The 23,227-nt window shown below is 41.5% G+C and overlaps 2 protein-coding genes across 3 annotated transcripts; one reads left to right on the top strand and one right to left on the bottom strand.

Annotated features, from left to right (window-relative positions):
• Nucleotides 1-307: 307 nt before the first annotated feature.
• Nucleotides 308-22,635, bottom strand: LOC134451814 (nuclear distribution protein nudE homolog 1-A-like). Of its 2 annotated transcripts, none has more exons than XM_063202222.1 (9): nucleotides 22,512-22,635; nucleotides 21,988-22,110; nucleotides 21,678-21,831; nucleotides 17,620-17,768; nucleotides 16,365-16,501; nucleotides 6,857-7,024; nucleotides 5,811-5,896; nucleotides 4,843-4,988; nucleotides 308-4,439 (listed from the first exon to the last, which is right to left on the bottom strand). In XM_063202222.1, exons 2-9 carry the CDS (start codon nucleotides 22,071-22,073, stop codon nucleotides 4,346-4,348), a joined length of 1,020 nt encoding a protein of 339 aa, XP_063058292.1. In that variant the 5' UTR covers nucleotides 22,074-22,110; nucleotides 22,512-22,635; the 3' UTR covers nucleotides 308-4,345. The 2 variants fall into 2 exon arrangements, with proteins under 2 accessions (XP_063058292.1, XP_063058285.1); XM_063202215.1 differs by having other exon boundaries at nucleotides 21,988-22,083.
• On the top strand, nucleotides 8,297-10,382 carry LOC134451847 (caldesmon-like). The gene is made up of 2 exons (XM_063202248.1): nucleotides 8,297-8,337; nucleotides 9,295-10,382. Exon 2 carries the CDS (start codon nucleotides 9,297-9,299, stop codon nucleotides 10,203-10,205), a length of 909 nt encoding a protein of 302 aa, XP_063058318.1. The 5' UTR covers nucleotides 8,297-8,337; nucleotides 9,295-9,296; the 3' UTR covers nucleotides 10,206-10,382.
• Nucleotides 22,636-23,227: the final 592 nt, after the last annotated feature.

The following is a 23,227-nucleotide window of genomic DNA, read 5'->3' as shown; positions in this document are numbered from 1 at the left end:
GGCATACATGTCACTAAACATTGCAAATTTATGAACCACTTGCACTTAAAAATAAAGTTTGACAAAACCCTGTCCATTGAGTCCTTTTATTTTTGTGATGTTTTGTGTGTCTTTTGCCTGAACATTTAAGGGGTGTCAATACGCAAATACAACACCAAACACACCATGCAGCTCATTCATAGTCTACTCTGGGAAGACCTCGAACAGCTATCAATACTGCTCACACTACATCCATGTTGCCATTTCAAATTGAACTGCTACTTGATTATATGGCATGCAAATTACAAAAACACACATACACTTCAGGTTTAATTATCTGTTTATTGCTATTTCTCCACACAAAGAAGCACAGTATCAAAAACAACTGCAACATCACACTCTTATTCTGTTGCATATATTGCTCTCATCTCATATCTCACAGTGACTTTTTCACCCCATTACTCCAAAATCATCAGAGTTGATCAATACAGAAAAAAATGTATTTACTCAATAAATAATTCAATGCTGGGCAGCAAATTATGGGCCTGTAACCATCGCTCTGGTTTCTTGTGCTGTTTGTTACAAAAAAAAAATGCACTGTAAAATGACAGCGCAATAAACAAAATAAAGGGTAAACCACTATGGAGCAAAGTAATGTCGTCGTTTTTGACTGAACTTAAGACTAGACTAGAACAGACAATAACTAACAGAACTAATATCTCTTTAAATGCCACTCAAAAACATGTGAACAGTCTGGAAAAGAATGCAAATCCGATGAAAAACCTCTCTTTATAACATTCGTGTTTGACCATTTACAACCTTGGTTCAGAGAAAGTGTAAAAAAAATTAAACCTTCCAATGTTGTGGATGACGAATAATTTCATTAAAAAAAAAACTGTCATACTCCAATAATACCACAATCTTGACCTTTAAGCCTAATCTTTCTATAATACTGTACACACAGGCTATTTCAATACTACCGAGCCCTTAAAATGACATGTGAGAGTAAAAAAACCCACAAGTGTTTCTTGTGCGCACCAGAAACTTTGTCGTGGCCACCAGAAACTTGTGCATGCACACCTAAAACTGTAGTTTCTGGTGGGCACGAGAAACCCTTGTTTTTTTTTACTCTCACATGTCATTTTAAGGGCCCCGTACAATTCTCTAAGTAGTGCATATTTCTGCCAGAGCCGGTTCACCAATAGGCAGACTGGGCAATTGCCCAAGGCCCCACTAAAACATGCCCTCTGTAAGGGCCCTCAACAGTCAGCCCTGCCGTGGTGAATACAAGCAAAACTAATTCAAGAGGGGCCCCATATCCATATCTCACTAGGGCCTCCAAGTCAGTAGAACCACCACTCTTTTTGCCGTACCTCCTCAAAATGACATTTTCTTTGAGATGTACACACACACCTAGCTGATATGTCAGTGAATGTCATAAGTGTGTAATACTACATTATAAATCTATAACCTGGCAAACAAGTTGACCACATTTAAAAACGGTTAACAATCACCAGCTTCAGAAGACATATTTGGGCTGCAATGGCATTTTCTACTATTGCCTTTTATGTGGCAAAAAATACAGCAGCTCCTGTATATATATCAATTCAAGACATACAGATTAAATGTTTATATTAGTACATACAGTGAAGGAATATAACCACCACATGTGTTATTGCTCCTTTAGTACGTCACTACTGTAGGTTTAAAACTAGATATGGAGGAGCCAAGCAGTGTGGCAAGACCAGATTTGACAGCCAAAATAGCTCTAATGTGTCGTCCAACCAATTGAATCTTAATTGCCTATACTCTTAAACAAAGTTTGAAGTAAAAGGCTGTGTAAATCATGTGACAAAGTAGATGAAAGGCTTTCTTAACGTCAATAAAAAAAGTTATGTAAAGCGTACAATCTGACCTAGATCCTGCTGTAAGACCTCGGGGCAACTAACAGCCGCGTTATAAAAAACAGCACTATAGCGAAGTGACGTCTCATGTCGCAGTGCAAATATAGCCGTCTACAACAGCAGCTACTAACGAAACGCAGACCACAGAAACGCAGACGGCCATCACGCTCAGTGACTTCACTATGCAGGGGCAGAGCAACAGGGAGGGGCAAGGAGGGCATTTGCCCCGAGCCCTCTCGTATTGGTGGTGGGGGCCCCATTATGACCTTTGCAGGCCATATGGGGGGCCCGGTCAGTGTTTAGCCCTGGGGCCCTGCTGTGTGCAGTAGTTCCGCCACTGCGCTGATGGAAAGCTGGGTTGCGCGTGGCTCACAGCGAAAGCGTCCTATTGTACTGAACAGACGTCAAGATATCTCAGTCAAAGGCAGCAGTGGCTAAAAGGCTAACAGCTAAAGACTCCAGAGTCCGTATCAATATCATTGCTCTAGCCGTTTCCTGCTGACTTGGTGTCGCCCTTCACAAAGAACAAATCAAGGGAAGGTGGAGGAATCAAGCACCACGTGTAGACCTGCTTCTACGCAGCAATGGGCAGCCTGGATTCAGACGCTACAGTCATAGACATACAGCTATAGTGCTAGACGACCTGGGCTTACCTGTCCAATTCAGCCAGGTGATTGCCCTAATTCAGGGGTCTCTCAAGCATGTGGCACTGGATGGTAAGCTTATGAATGCAGGCTGCTCATCACGGCGTCCTGGTAAAACCAGGTCAATTGGAATATGCTTCCACATACACCATCTCCCTCTTTTGTCCTTTGTTTTCTAACTTTCTGACCTCAATGGCGTCGAGTCTCCAGGCAACAATGACTCAGGACTGTAGGTGCATTCCAATATGCGGACTTCCGTCCTCCCTTTTTGCTTGTGGCCTCGCGTTTTGCTGACGCCCCGCCTCCATGGAGTAAACGATTAAGTTTCCCCACCGTCAACCTAGCCACAACAACTTTTGGGGGACTGTTCTTCATTCACCATCCCAATTGCAAATATGAAAATGACATTAGAAGTGCGCTTTTGCAAGATATTGAATTAATTTTCTGTCGTCTGTAGGGCTGGGTAAAATAATCGAGTTAATTGATAATCGATCGAATCGAATCGAAATTCACATCATCGATTCACAGGGCACAAAATCGATTTTTTTGGTTCTTCTTCTTTTTGTTTAATTTTAGGTCTATGGAAAATACACAGTAGATATTAGTCAATTAGGCCTAGGCCTACTTATTACAAAGTAGCAATCTGTTAACACTGTCAAGCCATTATTATATAAAAATAGGCAACAGCATCTTTTGGGGGAAATCCTGGCACCAAGAAGGGAACGGATTGAATCGATTCGGAATGAATCGAATCGTGATTTATCGATTCAAAGCCCTAAGAATAGAAATCGAATCGATACAGGAACATGGCTGCGATACCCAGCCCTAGTCGTCTGTGACGTCATCATGAGGTCACAAGTAGGCAAGTGAGCGAGGGAGGACAGGAGTCCGCATATTGGAATCCACCCACTATGAAGGAGTGATGTTGATACAGACTCCCTGACAAGCCTCTTGTCCCCATTTGGGAAACAGAGAGAGCTATTGGCCCACACAGACACCCAAAGACGGGTCAAATGAGGTGAAAATGATGAATAAGGACAAACGGGAGAATATTGCTTTTCCATAGGAAGAACTTCTCTTTCAAGACAAAGACTACAAAAAAAGATACAAAGCTGGTTTTAGCATGTACGTATGAAGGGTTTAGCAGTTGTAAGAGTATTTTTTCAGTTTGGTTCCATGAGGGCGGCTAAGTTTATTTCTCACCAACACTTACTTAACACAACATGGCTAACATGAAAAGAACGAGAAAAGCACTCAGAGAGCGCACCTCCGCTCTCTGGTGGACAGTAACAAACACGCACCGCGAACAGACGAACACACAACAAACTCGAAAAAAAACTTGGTAAAAAGAAGGGATGGATAGCTGGATGCTGGTTACTCTACAATTTCGTAGACAGTCATAAAAAAGCAAGCAGCAAGCGAGCAGGTTTTGAAATACTTCGAAAGGAAGTAATGTTATGAGGTACGCAGGAGGAAAACACAGAGACATTTAGACTGGAAATCATTGTAGTACATCCCGTCCTTTACTCTGGCCTTGTGCCTCCTTGCATGAAGTCGCGAAATGTAGCTTTTCTGGTACTTAGCCCCTCATCGCAGTTGCAAATGAGTGAACAACTTATGAATAATGTTTCTGTCGTTGATATTAAAATTAGGTATAAAAATTGAAACTTTTCACACGGCTGGAGGCAAGGACGGGAGGAACTACATAGAATAACCTGCAGCCTAAAACAAACACAAAAAAACAACAAACAAACAAATAAAAAAGAGCCCCACAGGGATGTTTGATAAGTATGTGAGGTAGTGTGGTAATAGTAGCTCCTACAGGAGCATCTTCACCCCTGCCTGCGGAGACTGCACAGGCGATGGAGCGGTGTGTGCTGGCGCTGGCCCAAACTCCAGACGCTTCACCAAACTAGGAGAGAAGAGAAGACTGTTGTGTTCAGACCAGAGCACATGTAAGGTTTTAACCAATCAACGGTCTGATAAAAGAAGATAGATGTTTAACATTTCTGAAGGCTACAAAGCCTTTAGACCTGCTATTGCATGGTTATTTTGATGTAATTGTATTACATATGCACACATTATGGGAATTTGCACCAGTCACCGATCATCTGAAATATAATGATTACGGGAAAATTCTAAACACAATATAATAATTTAGTATTGAGCGGCTGGGAAATGTTATTTCCCATTTGTCTATGACTGTATAAGTGCATATACTGTATATCCACCCCTGACACACACACACACGTGCATTAAAAAAATACAATCTCATATCATATCATGCCCATGAATCAAATGCCAAGTGCCCTCACCCTGAGTGCTGAGTTTGGCTGGGGGAGTTGACGTCGTGGTGGTCTCTGAGCGTGGCGGGAGAGGCGGTGCCGGGAGGGAGCGCTGGTCTGCCGGTCGACGTGTCAAACACAAAGTCTCGACAGGAAGCCAGCTTGGATTCTAGGTTCTGTTTTCAGAAGGGCCAGTAAGTCACAGAGTATACAGTATGCATTAGCAACAGGTATCCTAATTCTTATAGTGATCTTTATATCTTATGCGTGTGATCTGCATAATTAAATAACCTCCACCGACAGTTATAAAGTTCTACGAGTGATTTATCGCTGTATATCTTTGCTGTGCTCAAAGTGAAAAGCAGTCAAGCATACAATCAAAGAAACACACACAAAGACTTCTGCAACCGAGCTTAGAGAAGAGTTTTTACTTGTGTGCAACGCGCTACCTACCCGTAGTGAGTGTGTGTGTGTGTGTCACTGTATGGATGCTTGACCCTGGCACTACCTCTGAACCTGGATAGTGGACTTTGCTTGGTCTTTTGCATTATGTTGGTTACGGGCTACACTACACTTTCCATATTCATATTCAATCAGGTGCTGGTTGCTCTGTGTGTGTGTGTGTGTGTGTGTGTGTGTGTGTGTGTGTGTGTGTGTGTGTGTGTGTGTGTACTTTCAAATTCCACAAATTCTTTGTCTACCTTTCATAGAGTAACATCAGAAAAAAAAGACAAAACTCTGTGCGTGAAGGGCAGACATATGCACAGCTGAAGAACAGTACACTCCAGCGCCTCCGCCAGACGCCGGCATGATCAAATTCGATCTATATCCATTACGATACACAAAGGAGCGGTGTGGACAAAAATAGCCCCCAGAGTCATTTTAAGTGTACAGGTGTAATGTTGCTGCAAATAACTGCAACGCAATGTTGGGGGTGCAGTGTGCAGCACGTTGTAAAAGCCGGAGAGAGACAGAGGCTTAAGGTTTTTAGCACTCACCCCCACTTTCCTGAGCAGCTCTCCAACAATGTTGAGGGCAGAGATACGAGCCGATGTGGTGAGAGGCGTGCCCGTCATGGATACACCTAGGGAGGGGGGTAGGGGAAAAATGAAATTGGATAGAGCAAAATCTCCTACAGTGGCCTTGTTTTAAAGGGACACTGTGCAGGAAATTGTCAAAAAAGGTACTGCAACTATGCTGCTTATTGAAATGGGGCTGCCTATTGCCAAATTTGATCTTTACATGAAAGTTTAATTATTAAGTTAAGTATTAAACATATATTTTCAAGTATGGTCCAAGTACAGTCATTTTTGCAGCTAAGATTGGCTATTTTTGGAAATTCAAAATGGCGGACCATGGTGAAAATCCCCCTTTTCATGTATGAAAAGTGCAATTTTTCCAGAGATAATGAATACTTAGAATTTGATGCTGGTGGTAAGTATTCATGAAAAAGGTAACATTAGTGAATGGGCAGCATGAATGCTGGAAATAAACGACTAAAAATCTCACACAGTGTCCCTTTAAATGAGATATATTCTGAATAAAACTTAATTTCACCTTGAAACATGATGTAAACACCTCCCAATTTGTAATTAAATGAAATTGCAATGTAAACTCAATGGAACTATTTAATTCTGAATCATTAATTCAGAATTAAAAACATCATTGGACTAACATGTGAGAGCATACCAAACTGTGTATTCAGTCAAATATAAATTGTTCAGAATGAATCAAAATAAAAGCTTGAAAACCTAGTCCCACCTGTTTTCGTTAGCCATCACAGGGACACATACAGTACATGAAAGAAGTTCTTAGGGGCCCTGAACGTAGCGTAACGGTAGGGCACTCGTTTACTACGTGGCCGACCCGGGTTCAATACCGCATCCGGATCCCTTACCGGCCCTTACCCGTCTCTCGTCCCAACTCTCTTCCTGTCTGTCATTCACTGTCCTGTATCATAATTAAGCCTTGAAAAGCCCCAAAAAATACTTTTAAAAAAAGAAAAGAAAGAAGTTCTGCTTGATTAAGTGTAGCAATAGTTCACCTCTATAGGCTGTTGAGGGAGTGCAGAAAGAGCTCAAGGGGTTGGCTGGTGTGCTCGGGATGAAGGGACGGCCAGGAAGTTGTGACGATGGCGCCTCCGACTTGTCTGCGTCTCCCTTGGAGACACTCAGGGGAGGCTTCTGCTTCACGGCCAGCTCCTGCTTTAGATCTGGAAAAAGAAACACATGGCGGGAGTGAGAATTTGTTTAACCCATTGTATCCTGCAGTGACATGTAGGCTGCATTCAGGCTCTTGAGATTTGAGCTGTTTGATTAAACATGTGGGTATGTTGGAGCTGAATGAACACATTCTAGCGCAAAATGAAGGTTCCAGCTTTTAAATGCAACTTATTTGATGATGTTTGCATGTGCGTCGGAGGCCGTGATATTTAGGTTTAATAGGCAGATGGCTTCCCAAAAAGGGCTTAGGCTAAAATGGGTTAAAGCTGTTTATACACAGCCTACATTATGAGCTTGCCGTTGTTACTTAAATTGTATTGACCAAGTTTTATATTTACTTAATTTTGCAAGTCAGACTGTCAGAGGAGTGCTCAGTCCCTTTAGAAAATGTGAAAAAATGTGTTCTGGTGGGTGATCTTTGGTTCAAGGACAAGGTACTGACAAGGTACTTGAAAAGGAAAAAAACTTCACCAAGGCACTCCAAAAAGTATAGTTAAAATGTGTTTATTATAATGACATGTCCACTTTTTAAAAAAAGTGCCCACGTGTAGAGGTGATTGAGCCTTCTTCAGAGCACAGCGAGACTGAAACCGTTAAGCCTTTTGTATGAACAAGCATCACACCTGTTGATTACTCAACTGCCCACAATTTTACTTAAAAGGAGCACTGTGTAGGATGGCGGTCAGAGTATGTATTGCAAATATGCTGCTCATTGAAACTGTGCTGCCTATGGCTAAATTTGATCTTTTCGTAAATATTTACTAAATGGCAAACTAATGTTTACTATGACCAAAGTACAGTAAGTTTTACATCTAAATATATCTATTTCTGGAAATTCAAAATGGCAGACATGGAGAAGATCCACCTTTTCATGTATGAAAAATACTATATTCCCCAGTAATAATGAATTCTTAAAATGTGGCGGTGGTGGTGATAAGTATTCTTGAAGAAAGTAAGTTAACATTTGTGAATGGGCAGCATGGAATCTGGAAAGGAAGTGTCAAAATATTTAACAGTGCACCATTAAAACACCACATGACCATTCTTGTTGAATTTTCAAATATTCACATTCAATTCTAAACATGGACTTTATCTCAAATAGACAACATTGATATAAATATTACTACTGGTATTTCAGGTCAGAAAAGTATGGAATCTAGCCTACTCAGTTATGAATGGTAGAGATTTTCAATGCAGATGGTTATTATTATGATGTCACAATGACCAAAGTTCCATTGCTGTAATCTTGGCCTTGAGAACCCCAAAGACACTCATTCTACACATGAACAGACAAGAGATAGAGGTAAGTTACTGAACTGCTCAACTTTTTAAATGATTTAAGCAATTTCTAAATGTAAATAATTATTATATACATATTACTTACTAGAAATTTTATTTAATTATTTGGGTGCAATGTTAATTCTGATACAAATTATTTTTGGCAATATTACCGTAAATAGGAAACATTTAAGTCCACCTGTGATTTCTTGATTAAAACTTTGAGTGACTTGAGTGACTTTATATTGGGAAATCTATTTCCAAGCACATTATTTCCTGATTATTACTGGTCTGGAGGAAAAAGAATCCACCTGATAACGTAGAAGGGGGAAATTAATTAATATGAAGATTTGTGCCCTTTTTAGATTTTACAGGCTATAGGCCTAATGTGTATTCATAGCTTGGCTGTGAATTGAATTAATGCCCTTCGACTAAATTGTTTTAAATGACATACTACATAATATTCAATGACAGATTTTTTTAAATGAACAAAAAAACTATGCCGTCTTACACCTACTAAGAAAGTCACGATAACCATATTACTTGGAAGATATTCATGAATATTGTCAATATATTAAATCCAACAAGTCTCATTGGATGATTTGGTTGTCTTGGAAACATGACATCATAACAACTTGGGTTCCAATAAGAGCAATTTGTGTGCAGTGTGCAATACTGTAGTCATAAGATCATAATGACATTGCTAGGTGAAATAAGCATTCTGTTTTATTTAATGCCCATTGGTCAAATCAAATGTATATTGATGTCAATAATACTTTGTCATGTTGTAACAATTACATCATCATGGAAACGGCTTCCATAAACACTTGTGTAATTCGGTTCATTTGACACACACTATGTGCATTCTTAGCAGGGTCAAATGTTTTGTTCGTCAAGGTCTGTAATTGAACAATGTACTGAAACTAATCACAATAGAGGCTAACAAAACAACAAGAAACTAAAATAGCCCCTTTCCCAACAGAAATGGAACGAGAATTATACAAGAGAAAGCTGAAGGAGCTACAGAAGGTGGTTGGTGAGATGAGGCGAGAGCTTGAGATCGCCAGGATGGATGCCGAATACAAATTGGACGTGCAACGCAACGCCATGGACCAAGTGATGGGACAGTGGAAGCTGGAGAGGAGGAGAGCAGAGGCCCAGAAGGAAAAGGATCTAGAGCTCAGACAGATCCGCAGAGCCTTTGAAGAAGCAAGAACAAGGGCAGAGGTCGTGGAGAAGACAGAGGAGAGAGGTCAGACCAGTTGTCGGCCACACGTTGACATGCTGTCAGAAGACCGAAAAAAGGCCATTCGGAAGAAAGCTCGGGCCCTGAGACAGCAGCAGGAGGAAGAAAGAGAAGCGCAAGACAGCCAAATAAAAAATCTCGGGGAGAGACTGGCCGTTTTGGAGCAGGAGAAGAGCAAAGCACCTGTAAACGTCATCAGTGAAAAAAGAAGAAAAGCTTTTCTGAAGAAAGCCAGGGCTCTGAGGGAGAAGAAGGAGCAAGAAAGGGAAGCGCAACAGCACAGGATTGGAGATCTGGAGGCAAGGATAGCAGCTCTGGAGCTGGAGAGGAGCGAGGCACCCATAGCTGCACGAGAGAAAAAAATGGACAGCGCACAAGACTTTGACTCTGAGGACTGGACGACGGTTGAGAAACCTCAGGACATCATCTCGAAAGTCCCCCAAACAACAGGATCCATCGATGCAAAGAAAGACGAGGTGGTGATCAATATAGAGGAAGTCAGCGACGGCCAGACCGATGCAAAGAAAGACGAGGTGGTGATCAATGTAGAGGAAGTCAGCGACGGCCAGGCCGAGAACTTTCAGGGGCAAAAGCCAAGCTCTGTGCTGAGTTGGATTACCAATATGCTAGGCTTTGGAGGCCACTGAGAGTCGAGCACCAAAACACACACACACACACACTCTCAACACACACTCTCAACACACACTCATTCTGTCAACACACACACTCACTCACTCACTACACTCACACTTCACACAGAAAAACTAATACAAACACTAACATAATAAATTCTGCATTGTCTTCTTGTGGCAGCTCAAAATTCATCTTCCGAATACGAGTGCTTATTTTTGGGACGTTTTTTAGGAACGTTTTTTTCACCCAATTTATCTGTTGGAAGAGGTGCCTGGATCCCAATAATTATACACCACAAAGACATGAAAACAATGCAAAATGTGGGCCAGAGATTTAACAAAGCTTGTACTTGTAGGTAGCTTGTCAACAAGAAGCCAAGAGGCATTTTTTTAATATAAAAACTTATACAGGGTGGTGTATTGTATAGGTTCAAATGCTCCCCAATTCACCACAAGGTTTACTAAATAATAAGTATTTACTATTATGACCAAGGTACAGTATGTTTTGCAGATGAAAACGTCATGTCTGCCATTTTGAATTTCCAGAAATAGTTGATCCACCTTTTTATGTGTGAAAAGTGCAATTTCCTCATGAATCACAATGAATACTTAGAGTTTGATAGTGTGCTAAGTATTTGTGAAGAAGGTAACTTTGTGAATGGGCAGCATGGATTCTGGAAAGAGAAACTTTATAATCTCGTGTCATAGCATTATTATAACTTAATCGTCAAAATAGCTTTTTTCACCAACAGCAGTGAGTTGGATCACCAGCAATCTCTGCACTTTAGTGCTGCAACTCAGAACCTGGTGCGTATAGACTTCAGTCTTCAGATATAGGCTGTATGTCTACATATGGCACTTAAACAATCTCAGCAGAGTGGCCCAGCAATTTAAAAAGGTCATGTTTCTCACACACACTCAGACACAGATACTATGAGTGCGTTCCAATATGTGACCTTACATCCTCCACTTGTGCTTGTGGCCTCATAACAGGAAGTAATATGTCGTGATGACATCACTGACAACAGCATTATATTTCAATATCTCGCAAAAGCTCAATTGTAAAGTCATTTTCTCATTTGCAAACTGGATGGTGAATGAAGGATAGTCCCCCACAAATTGTTTTGGCTAGGCTGACAGCGGTGAAACTTATCTATTTTCTCCAAGGAGGAGGGGCCAGGAGGCGGGGCGAGGCCACAAGCACAAGTGGAGGATGCAAGGTCACATATTGGAATGCACTCTATGAGCCTGTTAAACTCTGGAGATGATAAGACTACTGAACTACTGTTTAGATCCTGGATTGTGTTTATATAGGGGGATTCTGGGGTTTAAGGACTTATGGCATGTTACATTTCACAGGTTAATAATCTCAAAACGCTTTACACGAAACTATGCAGTGTTGTTATTGATGACAGATTTTTCATTCTTAATGACAATAAGGCGCGTCTGTGTTCAGAGTGACTGATGCTAACTAAACACGCACAAAATTAACATAAAATTTGCATGGCAGCACATTCATACACGAAAAGAGCATGTGCACACATATCCTGCAGCAAGCATGTCCTAATGCTAAATTATTGACTCTGAATCATGGGAAGAGAAATGGCTCATTCTTTTGAAACTCGATTGTCGGTAGACCCGAGTTTGTTCTCCCGACATCCGTTGTAATTGCATTCTATTGCAACAGCTGGGGACAACACAAATGTGTGAAGAAAAAAAACACACTAATATTTTACGAACTCAGAGTACACTGAACTGCTCCAAGTTTGTGTTCCGAAACCTCAATTGAAGTACCCGTTCTGTTGCACTCTCCCGCGGCGGAGGTCGGGGTTTCATAATAATTCCTATGTGGGTTTAACATTACATTATTACCAGGGCTCTAAATTAACTTTTTCCACCACCAGCCAATTTGGCTAGTGGAAATTTTTTCTTACCAGCCAAACAGAAGTTCAACTAGCCATTTTTTTTTAAAATCTCGCCAAAATAAACTATGCGTTAGGCTAGTTATTTTTTTTAAATTATGGTAATTTTGTTCAACAATTTCTACAACACAGATACACTATATATAGGCCTGCATACTATAGGCCCCCCATACTCAAATAGCGGCTCGCGAGCCATTTGTGGCTCTCGGGGCATCTATTTTTGGCTCTCGAATAATTTTGAAAAAAAAAAAACAAAAAAAAAATTTTTTTTTTTTTGGTCCGATCGCGCTGTCGGCTCTTATTTTGAAATCGCGCCACAGACGCAATGAAGAAGCGTGCCGTGCCCCGCCCCCTCAGACAGTTTCTCCCTCTTTGTGTCAGCGTGTCAGTCACTGCAGGCTCCGGTCAGAAGCACCTACGACGCTGGCATTAGAGGTTGTGAGGTAGACTACAAGGGAAGGACTGTATCAGAGCCTGTAAATAAATTATTCACAAAGTTCTCTATGCATCGTTTTTGATTTTCACACTTTTAAACAGTCCCCAACACTTTTAAACAGTCCCCCCATAGTTCGTTTGGAATGCAAAGACCCTCATAAGACTGCAAACAAAGTTATGAGCAACTTGACAATTTATTATTGGCTTTTGCATTTAATCAACATGGCATCAAATGTGCCATTTTCTTGTTGACAAAACTTGGTGTTCTCCTATCTATGTGTCCTCTTTGGGTCCATTATTGCCTCTGATTCTCATTATGCATGTGAGAGCTGCATAAACAAAGTCATAATAAGCAAGATGTGTTTGAAAAGTGTTATCTTCAGGCTTATTGGTTTTCTCACTAAGAAATAAATCTTTATGAACGTAGTCTGCAAATATAGGCTATCAGATAATCTTATGTCATTTAAAAAAAATACTGAAGGGTGGGTGGCAATGAGAGCAAGGCAGGCACCTCACCCCACAATGCAGGCCCTTTATGAGAGAAATGTTCTCCCATCCTGTCACTAGAAACTAAATATCTGCTGTTGGTGTGAGTGCGTGTGTATTGTGCTTACAAAGGACTTATCATGTTTTATTTTATTTATTTTTATTTATTTTTTTTGGGGGGGGGTCGTGTTGGCCCGGCCCTTTATTGGGAGGAATTTTGAAAAACTGGCCCTCGGGGACTTTTAATTGAGTACCCCTGCTATAGGCCTATGCCTATAAGCATAGGCCTATTATAGGCTATATATTTTTTCATTTTTTTTAAACTTCAGCTTTATGTTTTACTTTCATTACTTAAGCCTAATCAATTTGATTCGTTTTTGTTCAATTCCTCTGAAAACAGCTGAATCACATCACACAAGCCACTCGGATAACAGACCTTTAACATACAGTAACCAAGCACACAGCCAAACTCTCCAAAACCTCACATACGCACACCCCAAGGAAGGAAAAGAGATGAGAGGAAAAGGAGAGGAGAGAGGAGGCTCTCTTCTCTTATCTACCATGCGCAACAAAATGACAAGAAGCCTAGTTTAACTAAAAGTAAATAATATCACGGGAATCTTCGCTTCCTTTGGTACTTCCACAGCTTCGTCGTTGGTTGCTTTTCTGTTATTTGTTTTCTTTCCGATGGTGTGGGCTTTCCCACTTAGTTGCGCCAGGACTCGGAACATTTCAGAAGACAACTGAACTGACAGCTACGCTCACACTACTCTGACAGTCAGCTCTCCTCCTCTGCCCTTGTCGCTATTTCGTTCCACAACCACTCCTTTTTTAACGTCACTATTATTACGGTTACAATTACTACTAGCATTCACCAACACACAGAACCTTGCTCTAACCCCCGCCACATTCTCATCACTCGCACAAAACATAGGCCTACAGAACAGAAGTAGCTCTATGCATAATCTTCGTTAGTCCTGTTATTGAAACGGTCAGGGCCTCGCTGCTTCAAAAAGGCAGCCTGTTACAGCAAGGTTCAGCCTAGTAATAATAGCAGTAGTGACGTTAAAAAGGTTGTAGCGAAATCGACGAGAGCATAGGAGGAGAGCTGCCTGTCAGAATAGTGTGAGCGTAGCTGACAGAAGGCTGGTCGTCTGAAATGTGTTCAATGCTGGCGCGCGCAACAGCATGGAGTTGCCGCTCGCTGCACTGGAAAGGCCACGGTGGGAGGCTACGTCGTGACGCTAGTGTCCATGGGTATTGTAGGAAATCTCGCCTTAAGGGCTCTGCATACTTAACGTGCGCACGTTCGTCATAGCAGCGGATTACCGTTCATAATTTACTGTACTCGGGCGCTACTAGCCAAATTGGCGGGTAGGTATTTTTTTCTACTAGCCAAAATGAATTTTCACCCGTGTTTGGCGGGTTGGCGTGTGTTAATTTAGAGCCCTGATTATTACATTACAGTAACTGACACTTTCATCCAAAGCAACTCAGTTGTTTTTGGTACATGGAATTGGTTATAGTTGGAGTTATCTGCCTTTCTCAAGGGCATTTCAGCCATGGATAGGGATGTGAGGAAATAAAGGCAACGATGGACGCACAACCATTAGCTCCTTATAATCCATGTAATACACTTCAATAAATTGATTAACCCATTGATGCTGGATGTTGTATTGCGCAGCACTGGCCCTGGCGCCTGGAGCTGCATGACGCAACATTCAGGTTCATGAGATTTGAGACAATTTTATTAAAAATCTTGGTAAGATAGAGCTGAATGTACACATTCTAATGCAAGATGAGGGTCTAAGCATTTAAATGCAACTTATTGCATGTTTTTACGGAGGCTGAGATATTTTAGGTGTTATATGCTGAGGGCAACTTTTGAGCAGCCTTTTTTACAGGTGTTTTAGGCATCAATGGGTTGAAGCAGGGGTGGAAACCTATGTCTCGAGGGCCGTTTGCGGCTCTTGAAGCTGTTTTACCCGGCCCCCGATATGATTTGAATGTTATGCAGCTTCACATGAAATATGACATATTTTGTAAAGGAATCTTAGAAAATGCATTTGCAATACAATTAAGTTATATTCAGGGGACTTAGAGAAGGTTGGGTCTGTTCAAAAGGTGGCTGGCTGCCTTCAATATAGGCCTAAAGAGAAGGGGAAAATCCTGGTTTGTGTTCATAGTACAGCCCTCGGGGGACTTTTACGGCCCTTAGATGAATTTGAAGTGGCCCTTCAAATGAAAAAGGTTCCCCACCCCTGGGTTAAAGGGAGCTGTAAAACCCTTGTTGAGAAACACTGATCCCAAGACCATCTCCCTAACTAATGAGGCCACAGCCAATAGGCTTCCAGGCAAACACCTCTACCGTCACTATGGCCATTTACAGGTGAGGTTCATCCTTGCCTTTACTCGACCCTGCATCCATTTTTAACTTGGATATGTGCGATATTTCACCGTGTGAAGATGTAACGGGACCAAAGAACACACTATTCCTAATGGTCATGGAAGGATTAGAACTTCAACCCTCTGATCCCAAGAGCAAGACGGACTCTCTAACAATAAGGCCCGTGTCATTAGGAGTCCAGGCAACACCTCCATCTCCATTTTGGCCGTTCACAATGCAGAATATTCAACCTCAACGCTTCACGGTACATTCACATACGAGGTTTGGGTGCAAGGGGACGGGAGCCGCTCGAGCACGAGACATTCTCGGGCTGTTCAGTTGTCCTTTTCACACTGGACGGTCTGCACGCAAGTTCTATCGGTGGGAATCGGGATCCCGCCCCACCCTTTCCAGGCCATGCATTTCAATGGGAGCCCGTTCATAGCATGTGCACACCGGTGCAGAAAATACACTCAAGTTCTGTTTTCAAGTTGCAAGACGCACTTGTCCGGGCTACCGCCGTACGGGCCCATCCATGTGCCAAGCAGACAACACGCTTTGGTGTGAAAGGAATAATCCGTTTTCATATTTTCTAACATTTTTTTGACTGATCACTGATGCATTCGGACAGGTTTTACCTACTGCCCATGCATGCAAGTGTGTTAGCCAGGCCACGCCCTCCTAGAGATGCAACACCTTCAGCGTTGCCTCTAGTCAGGCCAAGAGCAATGTAAATGTCCTTTCTGATCTCCAGAAAAATCAGGAACTCGCGCCACTTTTCAGGAAACCAGTCTACCAGTTGCAAAGCTAGGGAGGTGGGCCAACCATGCCGTGAGGGACACGTTAATTGTTATGCTCTTGGCCAGACCAAGTCTCGAAGAGATTTTAAAGTCGATGATAATCAGGCTTGCAGTGTCATGAGCAGTAATGTAACACGCGTCTCACCTCTGGCTTCGTCTTTTAGCCTCTGTACCGACTCGAGCAGATTCTCCTTCTCGTCCAGCTCGCTCTCCAGGAAGGCGTTCCTCTCGATCACATGGTTCATCCGCAGCTCAAAGTCCTCCAAAGACATGATCGTGGCCCTGTAGAGAAATAAGATGATTGAGAATGATGAAAAGAATAAAGGAAAAGAAAAGTAGGTCACTTATTTGGACACTCGCAACATGTCTGATGATTCTGATTCATCCAGGTCACACTATGAAGTTCAGATGCTTACGACTTAACCCATTGTGTCCTGGAGACACATATATGCTGCATTCAGGCTCTTGAAATTTGAGCTGTTTTATTAAACATGTGACGAAGTTAATGCTGAATGAACACATTCTAAGGCAAAACAAGGGTCCGAGCTTTTAAATGCAACCCATTTCATGTTTGTATGTGCTTCGGAGGCTGAGATATTTAGGATTTAATAGGCCTTTCCCAAAAAGAGCTTAGGACAAAATGAGTTAAGTCGTTGGCCACTCAAGACAACACTCGTATTCATCAGGGCCTGCAGTCAACAGACCTTGCTGGTTCATCTCCAAAAAGACATAATTGCATGATATAATTACTACATTACACCGAGCTGCCACTTTTATCCAAAAGCGTCTTACAGCTATTAGATACAGGGAACTGCACTGTTACAGTCCGTGGAGCAATGTGCCTTGCTCAAGGGATGAAGGCCTTTTAGGGAGATCAAACAGTCTTGATACTGGTATGAGTGGGATTTCTTCCAACACTGAACAATTCAAAGCCTTCAAAGCGGGTTTAGCTACGGCCGGTTATGTCCGCGAATGGCACAGACATATAGCCTGGCAAGCCAGACTAAATGTGAGATTAAATGTGAATATTTAGTCTGGCCCCGATCAATGCGGAAGACTGTTGATGGTAACAACCTGATGTTTTTCAAACTGTGTCTGTGCCTATTGGCCAACGCTTTGTCGTCACTCCTTCAAAACCCTGTCTGCTTTGCATCCAAAGATTCAAAACAAATCTCCTGCGTTGTGATTGGTCTGCCAGTTTCAGGGCATGGGGCATTGTCCAAGGCTAGACCCACTCGCAGGCAAAAAATAGTTTTGGCCGCTGACTTACTAATCTAACAGACATATTGTACATGGACGACTTTTTTTGTTGTCGTAGAGAAGCCTCACAGTGGTAGTTCTTTATACTGCTTTGCGTCAAAACAGAACTTGTCTGGCATAACTGAGAGACGGCAAATCACCTCTTGGCTCGCTCCAAGTCGTCATTAGACTGCTCCAGCTCTCTTATGTACTTCTGCAGGTGGTCCCGTACAGCTGTGGTCTCTGCAAGCTCATCCTCCAACCTCGACATTTGCCGAAATGAATCCGAATGCTGAACCTCAAACTTTTCCTGCACACAACACAGTAAGAACACAAAATTTTGGAGTTAATGCACACGGCACCACAAAGGGTATAATATATGAAAGTTACATCCTGAATGAAACATGCTGAATTACCCCCAACCACGTATGTTGTTAGAACAGAGAGATACCGAAAAGCAATAGACAAGACAAGCAATATAGTGGGGTCGTAGGCATATGCAATTTTTCTCAGTCATTTCAAATTGGTGTTAAAGTTTGGTTTTCACTTCCAAGTTGAAGTTTAGGGTCTATAGAACAATTTGAGTTCGAGTGTCAAACACACAGATAACAAAATGGCCTGTGGGGGGCGCTCTAAAATATATAAACTGCTATAACTTTTGATTAGTTAAACCAAATTTAACATATGAGGTATGTATGGATTCAGCATGAAGAGGAGAAACCGGTGAGCTAAATTTTTGGTTACCGGAGTAAATACACACTATGTAATAAACACACTTTTAGCCAATGGACAGCAAAATTCAGGGTTTTTTTAAGATAAAGGGTGGAAATGCCCTTCAAGTTGCAACGAAACATCATTTATTGTTACAAGTTATTGTAAATAAAGCCTGGGATATCATTCAACTTGATTTGTTCAGAATATCCCTGAAGCACAAAGAAACCTAGGATACCTATACACAAATATGGCTGCATTAAGCCTATGTGATATTTAGCACCCAACTTGCAACTTTGAGTTTATGAATTTAGGATCATGAGTACCAGCCTTTTTTCAATCAAGCCATATTCTGTTCACACATAAAATCACAAAAAAAGTTATTTCTGGAAGAAAATAAATCAATAATAATAATAATAATAATAATAATAAGACTGCATTTCCGGAGAGACAATGCTATTAGTATGCTTGCGGCTTATGCACACACACACACACACAGAGCTGTTGTATACACACACAGAAACACGAGGGAAAGAGAGGTCTGAGTGTGTGTGTGTGTGTCTGTCTGTCTGTTTGTGTGTGTGTGTCTGTGCGAGAGAGAGAGAGAGAGAGAGAGAGAGAGAGAGAGAGGTGTGTGTGTGTGTGTGTGTGTGTGTGTGTGTGTGTGTGGGTGTGTGTGTGTGTGTGTGTGTGTGTGTGTGTGTGTGTGTGTGTGTGTGTGTGTGTGTGTGTGTGTGTGTGTGTGTGTGTGTGTGTGAGAGAGAGAGGTGTTTGTGCGTGTATGGATATGCTTCAGGTGCCTTTCAGCAATGGGTGGGTAGGGAGAGGTAAGGGTGGGATTCGAACCTGCAACTCTCTGACAGACCAACACCCTACCCAGTAGGCCACTGCCACTTACTGTATAGAGTGGCCACAGCAGCATATTAGGCCACGGTTGCCCAGGTGACAGCAGATGTCTAAAGTTCTACAAGGCTGCATGTGTGTGTGTGTGTGTGTGTGTGTGTGTGTGTGTGTGTGTGTGTGTGTGTGTGTGTGTGTGTATGAATGAAGATTCTAAAGGTGACAGTTTGGCAGTCAATAGATGAGTAATATGTGCAGCCATATTTTTACGCTGTCATATCTCCAAAAGTTTTGCAAGTTGTCAGATGATATTGACACACAAATGGCACAACCCTGCTCTTCATGTCAAAGCTGAGATCACTTTTCTAGGCCAAATTAGGGGTGTGCAAAATAATCGTCATATCGATGCATCGCAATACTTACTTTCACGATACAATGCATCGATTCACGAAAAGGTATCGTGATACTTATTTTCTCAATATACTGCATGGATTCATGACAATTGATTATTTGATAACAATAAAATTCTATTTGCCACGGGTTGATTTTGTTCAGTAGAGAGTAGGTAATATTTCTGTTGTGATGTAAGCTCTCTCCCAGATGATAAAATGCTTAAATAGAATGAACTGACTTATGAATGCTATACAGCAACTGACAAATAAGCTGTATTTTTACACACTTACTGAAGTAAATATTGTAATGCATTACAATAATACATGAATCGCAATGCATCGCGATAGAATCACATCTTGGCATGTGTCTCGTGATGCACATTGAATCATGAGCCCTTTGCCAATACTCATCCCTAGGCCAAATGGTTCAGTCAAAAAAAATGACATATTCAGGCCTATGCGCTGAGCTGTTCACACATTTTTTTCTAAGTGAATGAGGTCACATCATAGAGATTTTAAAACTGTTCTCTCTGAAACATTTTTAAGAGTTGGCTTATGATCTTCACACAGTTTGTATTCAGAGCCAAGACCTCTCTGACAATGCCTTTACCTAGTTGATACCTAGTTAAAACCCCAGGACAGGTCACCTCTCACTCTAACTGCCACAGTTTGTGACATCATCTTGACCATTCTACCATTCATTTCAATGAGGGGGACAACAGAGAGAAAACTGAGGAAAAACAAGTCTGGTGAACAAATGAAAGGGGGTAGGCCAGCGAAAAATACACCACCCTGGTCCCTTTTCGAGCCGTGCTTTTGGCACTCGAACCGTGTCTCTATCTCAAACGCTGCAACGATTCAAAGCCGCCATACTAATGAATGGCGATTCCCATAGGCCGAGGTGAATGGAAAAATGTAGAATAATAATAAACTCTTGATGAACAATTAGTATGCTTTCCCGCAAGCATACTAAATAAACTGTTGGAGAACAATTAGTATGCTTGCTTGGGGCAAGCAGAGGCCTTTGGCAAGCATACTAAATAATACTATAGGACTATTTCATACATGGTAGACACAATCATCTGCTGTTATGAGGACATCTCTGTTATCTGGGAACTGTCCATTTGTTACCAGCGTAGTTATCTGCATTTGCCAGAAATGCCTGCCAAACTGGTAACAAATGAACAGTTCCCAGATTTGGACTACACTACCAAAGATGCAGTGTCCAAAGATGTATTCCAACTAGAGGTGAAGTGCAGCTGTACTAGTACTTGTACAAATAGACCTGCCAGATCTCGGTGCAAGTGCATGGAGGCAGAGTGAAAGTGCACACGTCTGTGCAAGTGCACATGCAATTTCTAAGACTGACCACTGATTGCTTTTGCATCTATTCTCTGTCATAGTTATTGTAGAGTGGATTATTAAATGTTAGCCCTTCTGTTTGCTTTTTGAATGCAGGAAAAATCATCATTATCATTATTATTATTATTATTATTATTATTATTATTATTATTATTATTATTATTATTGATTTATTTTCTTCCAGAAATAACTTTTTTTGTGATTTTATGTGTGAACAGAATATGGCTTGATTGAAAAAAAGCTGGTACTCATGATCCTAAATTCATAAACTCAAAGTTGCAAGTTGAGTGCTAAATATCACATAGGCTTTATGCAGCCATATTTGTGTATAGGTATCCTAAGTATCTGTGTGCTTCAGGGATATTCTGAACAAATCAAGTTAAGTGATAACCCAGGCTTTATTTACAATAACTTGTAACAATAAGTTATGTTTCATTGCAACTTTGAGGGCATTTCCACCCTTTATCTTAAAAAAGCCCGGATTTAGCTGTCCATTGGCTAAAAGTGTGTTTATTACATAGTGTGTTGTTAATCTGGTAACCAAATACTTAGCTCACCGGTTTCTCCTCTTCATGCTGAATCCATACATATCTCATATGTTAAATTTGGCTTAACTAATCAAAAGTTATAGCTGTTTATATATTTTAGAGCGCCCCCCGCAGGCCATTTTGTTATCTGTGTGTTTGACACTCGAACTCAAATTGTTCTATAGACCATAAACTTCAACTTGGAAGTGAAAACAAAACTTTAACACCAATTTGAAATGACTGAGCCTAATACGACCCCACTAATAGGCTAGGCCCTGCTTACACTGTTGACACTGACATGTCTCGAAATCTGCCAACCCCGTGTTTCTTCTGTCAACCTGATATGCAGTTTAAACTTTGATACAAACACAGTCAATAGTAGTTTACCTTGATGGTGTCAAGTTCAGAGCGCAGGCGTTCATTGTTGGATTGCAGTTCCCTGTTGCGGGCTTCGCACTGTTTTAGCTCAGTCTCGAGCTCCGTCTCGTAATCTCGGCTCATCTGCTGGAACTCCTGCAGCTCGTCCTGTGCGTCTTGAGCACTAGAGTAGAGGAACATCGGTTGTGTTATGAGCTAGTATTAAAATGCTGCATGGTTAGTATTAAAATTGCATCATGGTAGTCGCCTTCCACGGTTACTAAATGCCACGGGCACGCATATGCGATAAACAACTGTAGATTCACTTGTTGGTGCATACCTCTGTTGATGTTTGGCAGCCACTTCTTTCCAATATGTGACTTCTTCCTTCAGTGATGCGAACGACGACGCTGAAGGCTCACCCATAACGTACCGTCTTGAAGACAATAGAGAAAGGCAGAACCTAATCAAGAAAATGCATAGGACCCTACAGTGCAAGCAAACGAACAATGTCGCTTACTTTCACTGGCAGAGGATAAGCTGCAGCTAGTCAAATAGCTACAAAGCTAACTAATAATACCAGCCAGACCAAGTCATTTCAAGCAATAACTTCGAACGATCAGGGTATGCTCAACGCCTCTGATTCTTCAATAACACTGATGTATAATGCACACATTGTGATAAGTAAAGTCACTTTCAACTTCAGCTAACATGCAACACCGACAAGGCTAAAAACACTTTTCAGAAGCATGTTATGCTAACTAGCCGACTAACCCAACAGATTGGAAAAACTGTAGTCCGGTGGATTGTATACAAGTGCTGACGTTAAATGGTTTGATTGATGAAAGAGAAGCAAGGACATACCTCTTGAAAACTAATATATACACACACGTTTCTGTTCCAAATAATAATACCGATAATTAACGACAGCAACACCCCTCGTTCATTACAAAATCAGCAGGCACTCAAATCCAAACCAACACACGAGTACGCAACCATTGGCTAATGCGTATGACGTAGGGTAGGGTCACACGCCAATCACAATAGAGTGAAGTTTTGTGCACGTTTGTCTGGCAAGTTTGTAGATCAACATTGATTGTAGAGAGTAGGCCTATGTTAAAAAAAAAAAAAACACTTACAACAGTTTAAAGTTAGATAGTTTCTGGGCACTCAGTGTACAAAAAAATCAGCTTTGCTTCTGCATCAGCGAGTGTGTGTGTGTGTGTGTGTGTGTGTGTGTGTGTGTGTGTGTGTGTGTGTGTGTGTGTGTGTGTGTGTGTGTGTGTGTGTGTGTGTGTGTGTGTGTGTGTGTGTGTGTGTATGTGTGTGTACGCGCGCATGTAGTAGTAGTAGTTTATCAGCTGTATGCGCATGCACACACTAGCGCAAAGGTAAGATTCTGCTTTCAGAAATGTGGGGGATATCTTTTAAATAGAACTGTAGACAGAATTGTCTGCACTTTTGCTGGGAATACCCATTTCATTGTTTAAACAGGTTGCAGTTGTTTTAAAGAAATCCCTAGTGGCAGTATAGCCTAGACCATTGAAGACAGGCTCACACTTTCATGACAGATTCCCAGG

The sequence above is a fragment of the Engraulis encrasicolus genome, chromosome 1 (genome assembly GCF_034702125.1).
Source record: "Engraulis encrasicolus isolate BLACKSEA-1 chromosome 1, IST_EnEncr_1.0, whole genome shotgun sequence".
NCBI lineage: Eukaryota > Metazoa > Chordata > Actinopteri > Clupeiformes > Engraulidae > Engraulis > Engraulis encrasicolus.
Note: the sequence above shows the minus strand (reverse complement) of the source record. Positions and strands in the feature narration are given on the sequence as shown.

Bases quoted from the DNA above. Each gene is read 5' to 3' on its own strand.
- LOC134451814 (XM_063202222.1), bottom strand. From the start codon at position 22,073: ATGGGTGAGCCTTCAGCGTCGTCGTTCGCATCACTGAAGGAAGAAGTC. The intron at 21,832-21,987 runs GTATGCACCAAC...CCTCTACTCTAG, and splicing joins GCTGCCAAACATCAACAGAG to TGCTCAAGACGCACAGGACG. The intron at 4,989-5,810 runs GTGAGTGCTAAA...TTCTGAAAACAG, and splicing joins AGCTGCTCAGGAAAGTGGGG to AACCTAGAATCCAAGCTGGC.
- LOC134451847 (XM_063202248.1), top strand. From the start codon at position 9,297: ATGGAACGAGAATTATACAAGAGAAAGCTGAAGGAGCTACAGAAGGTG.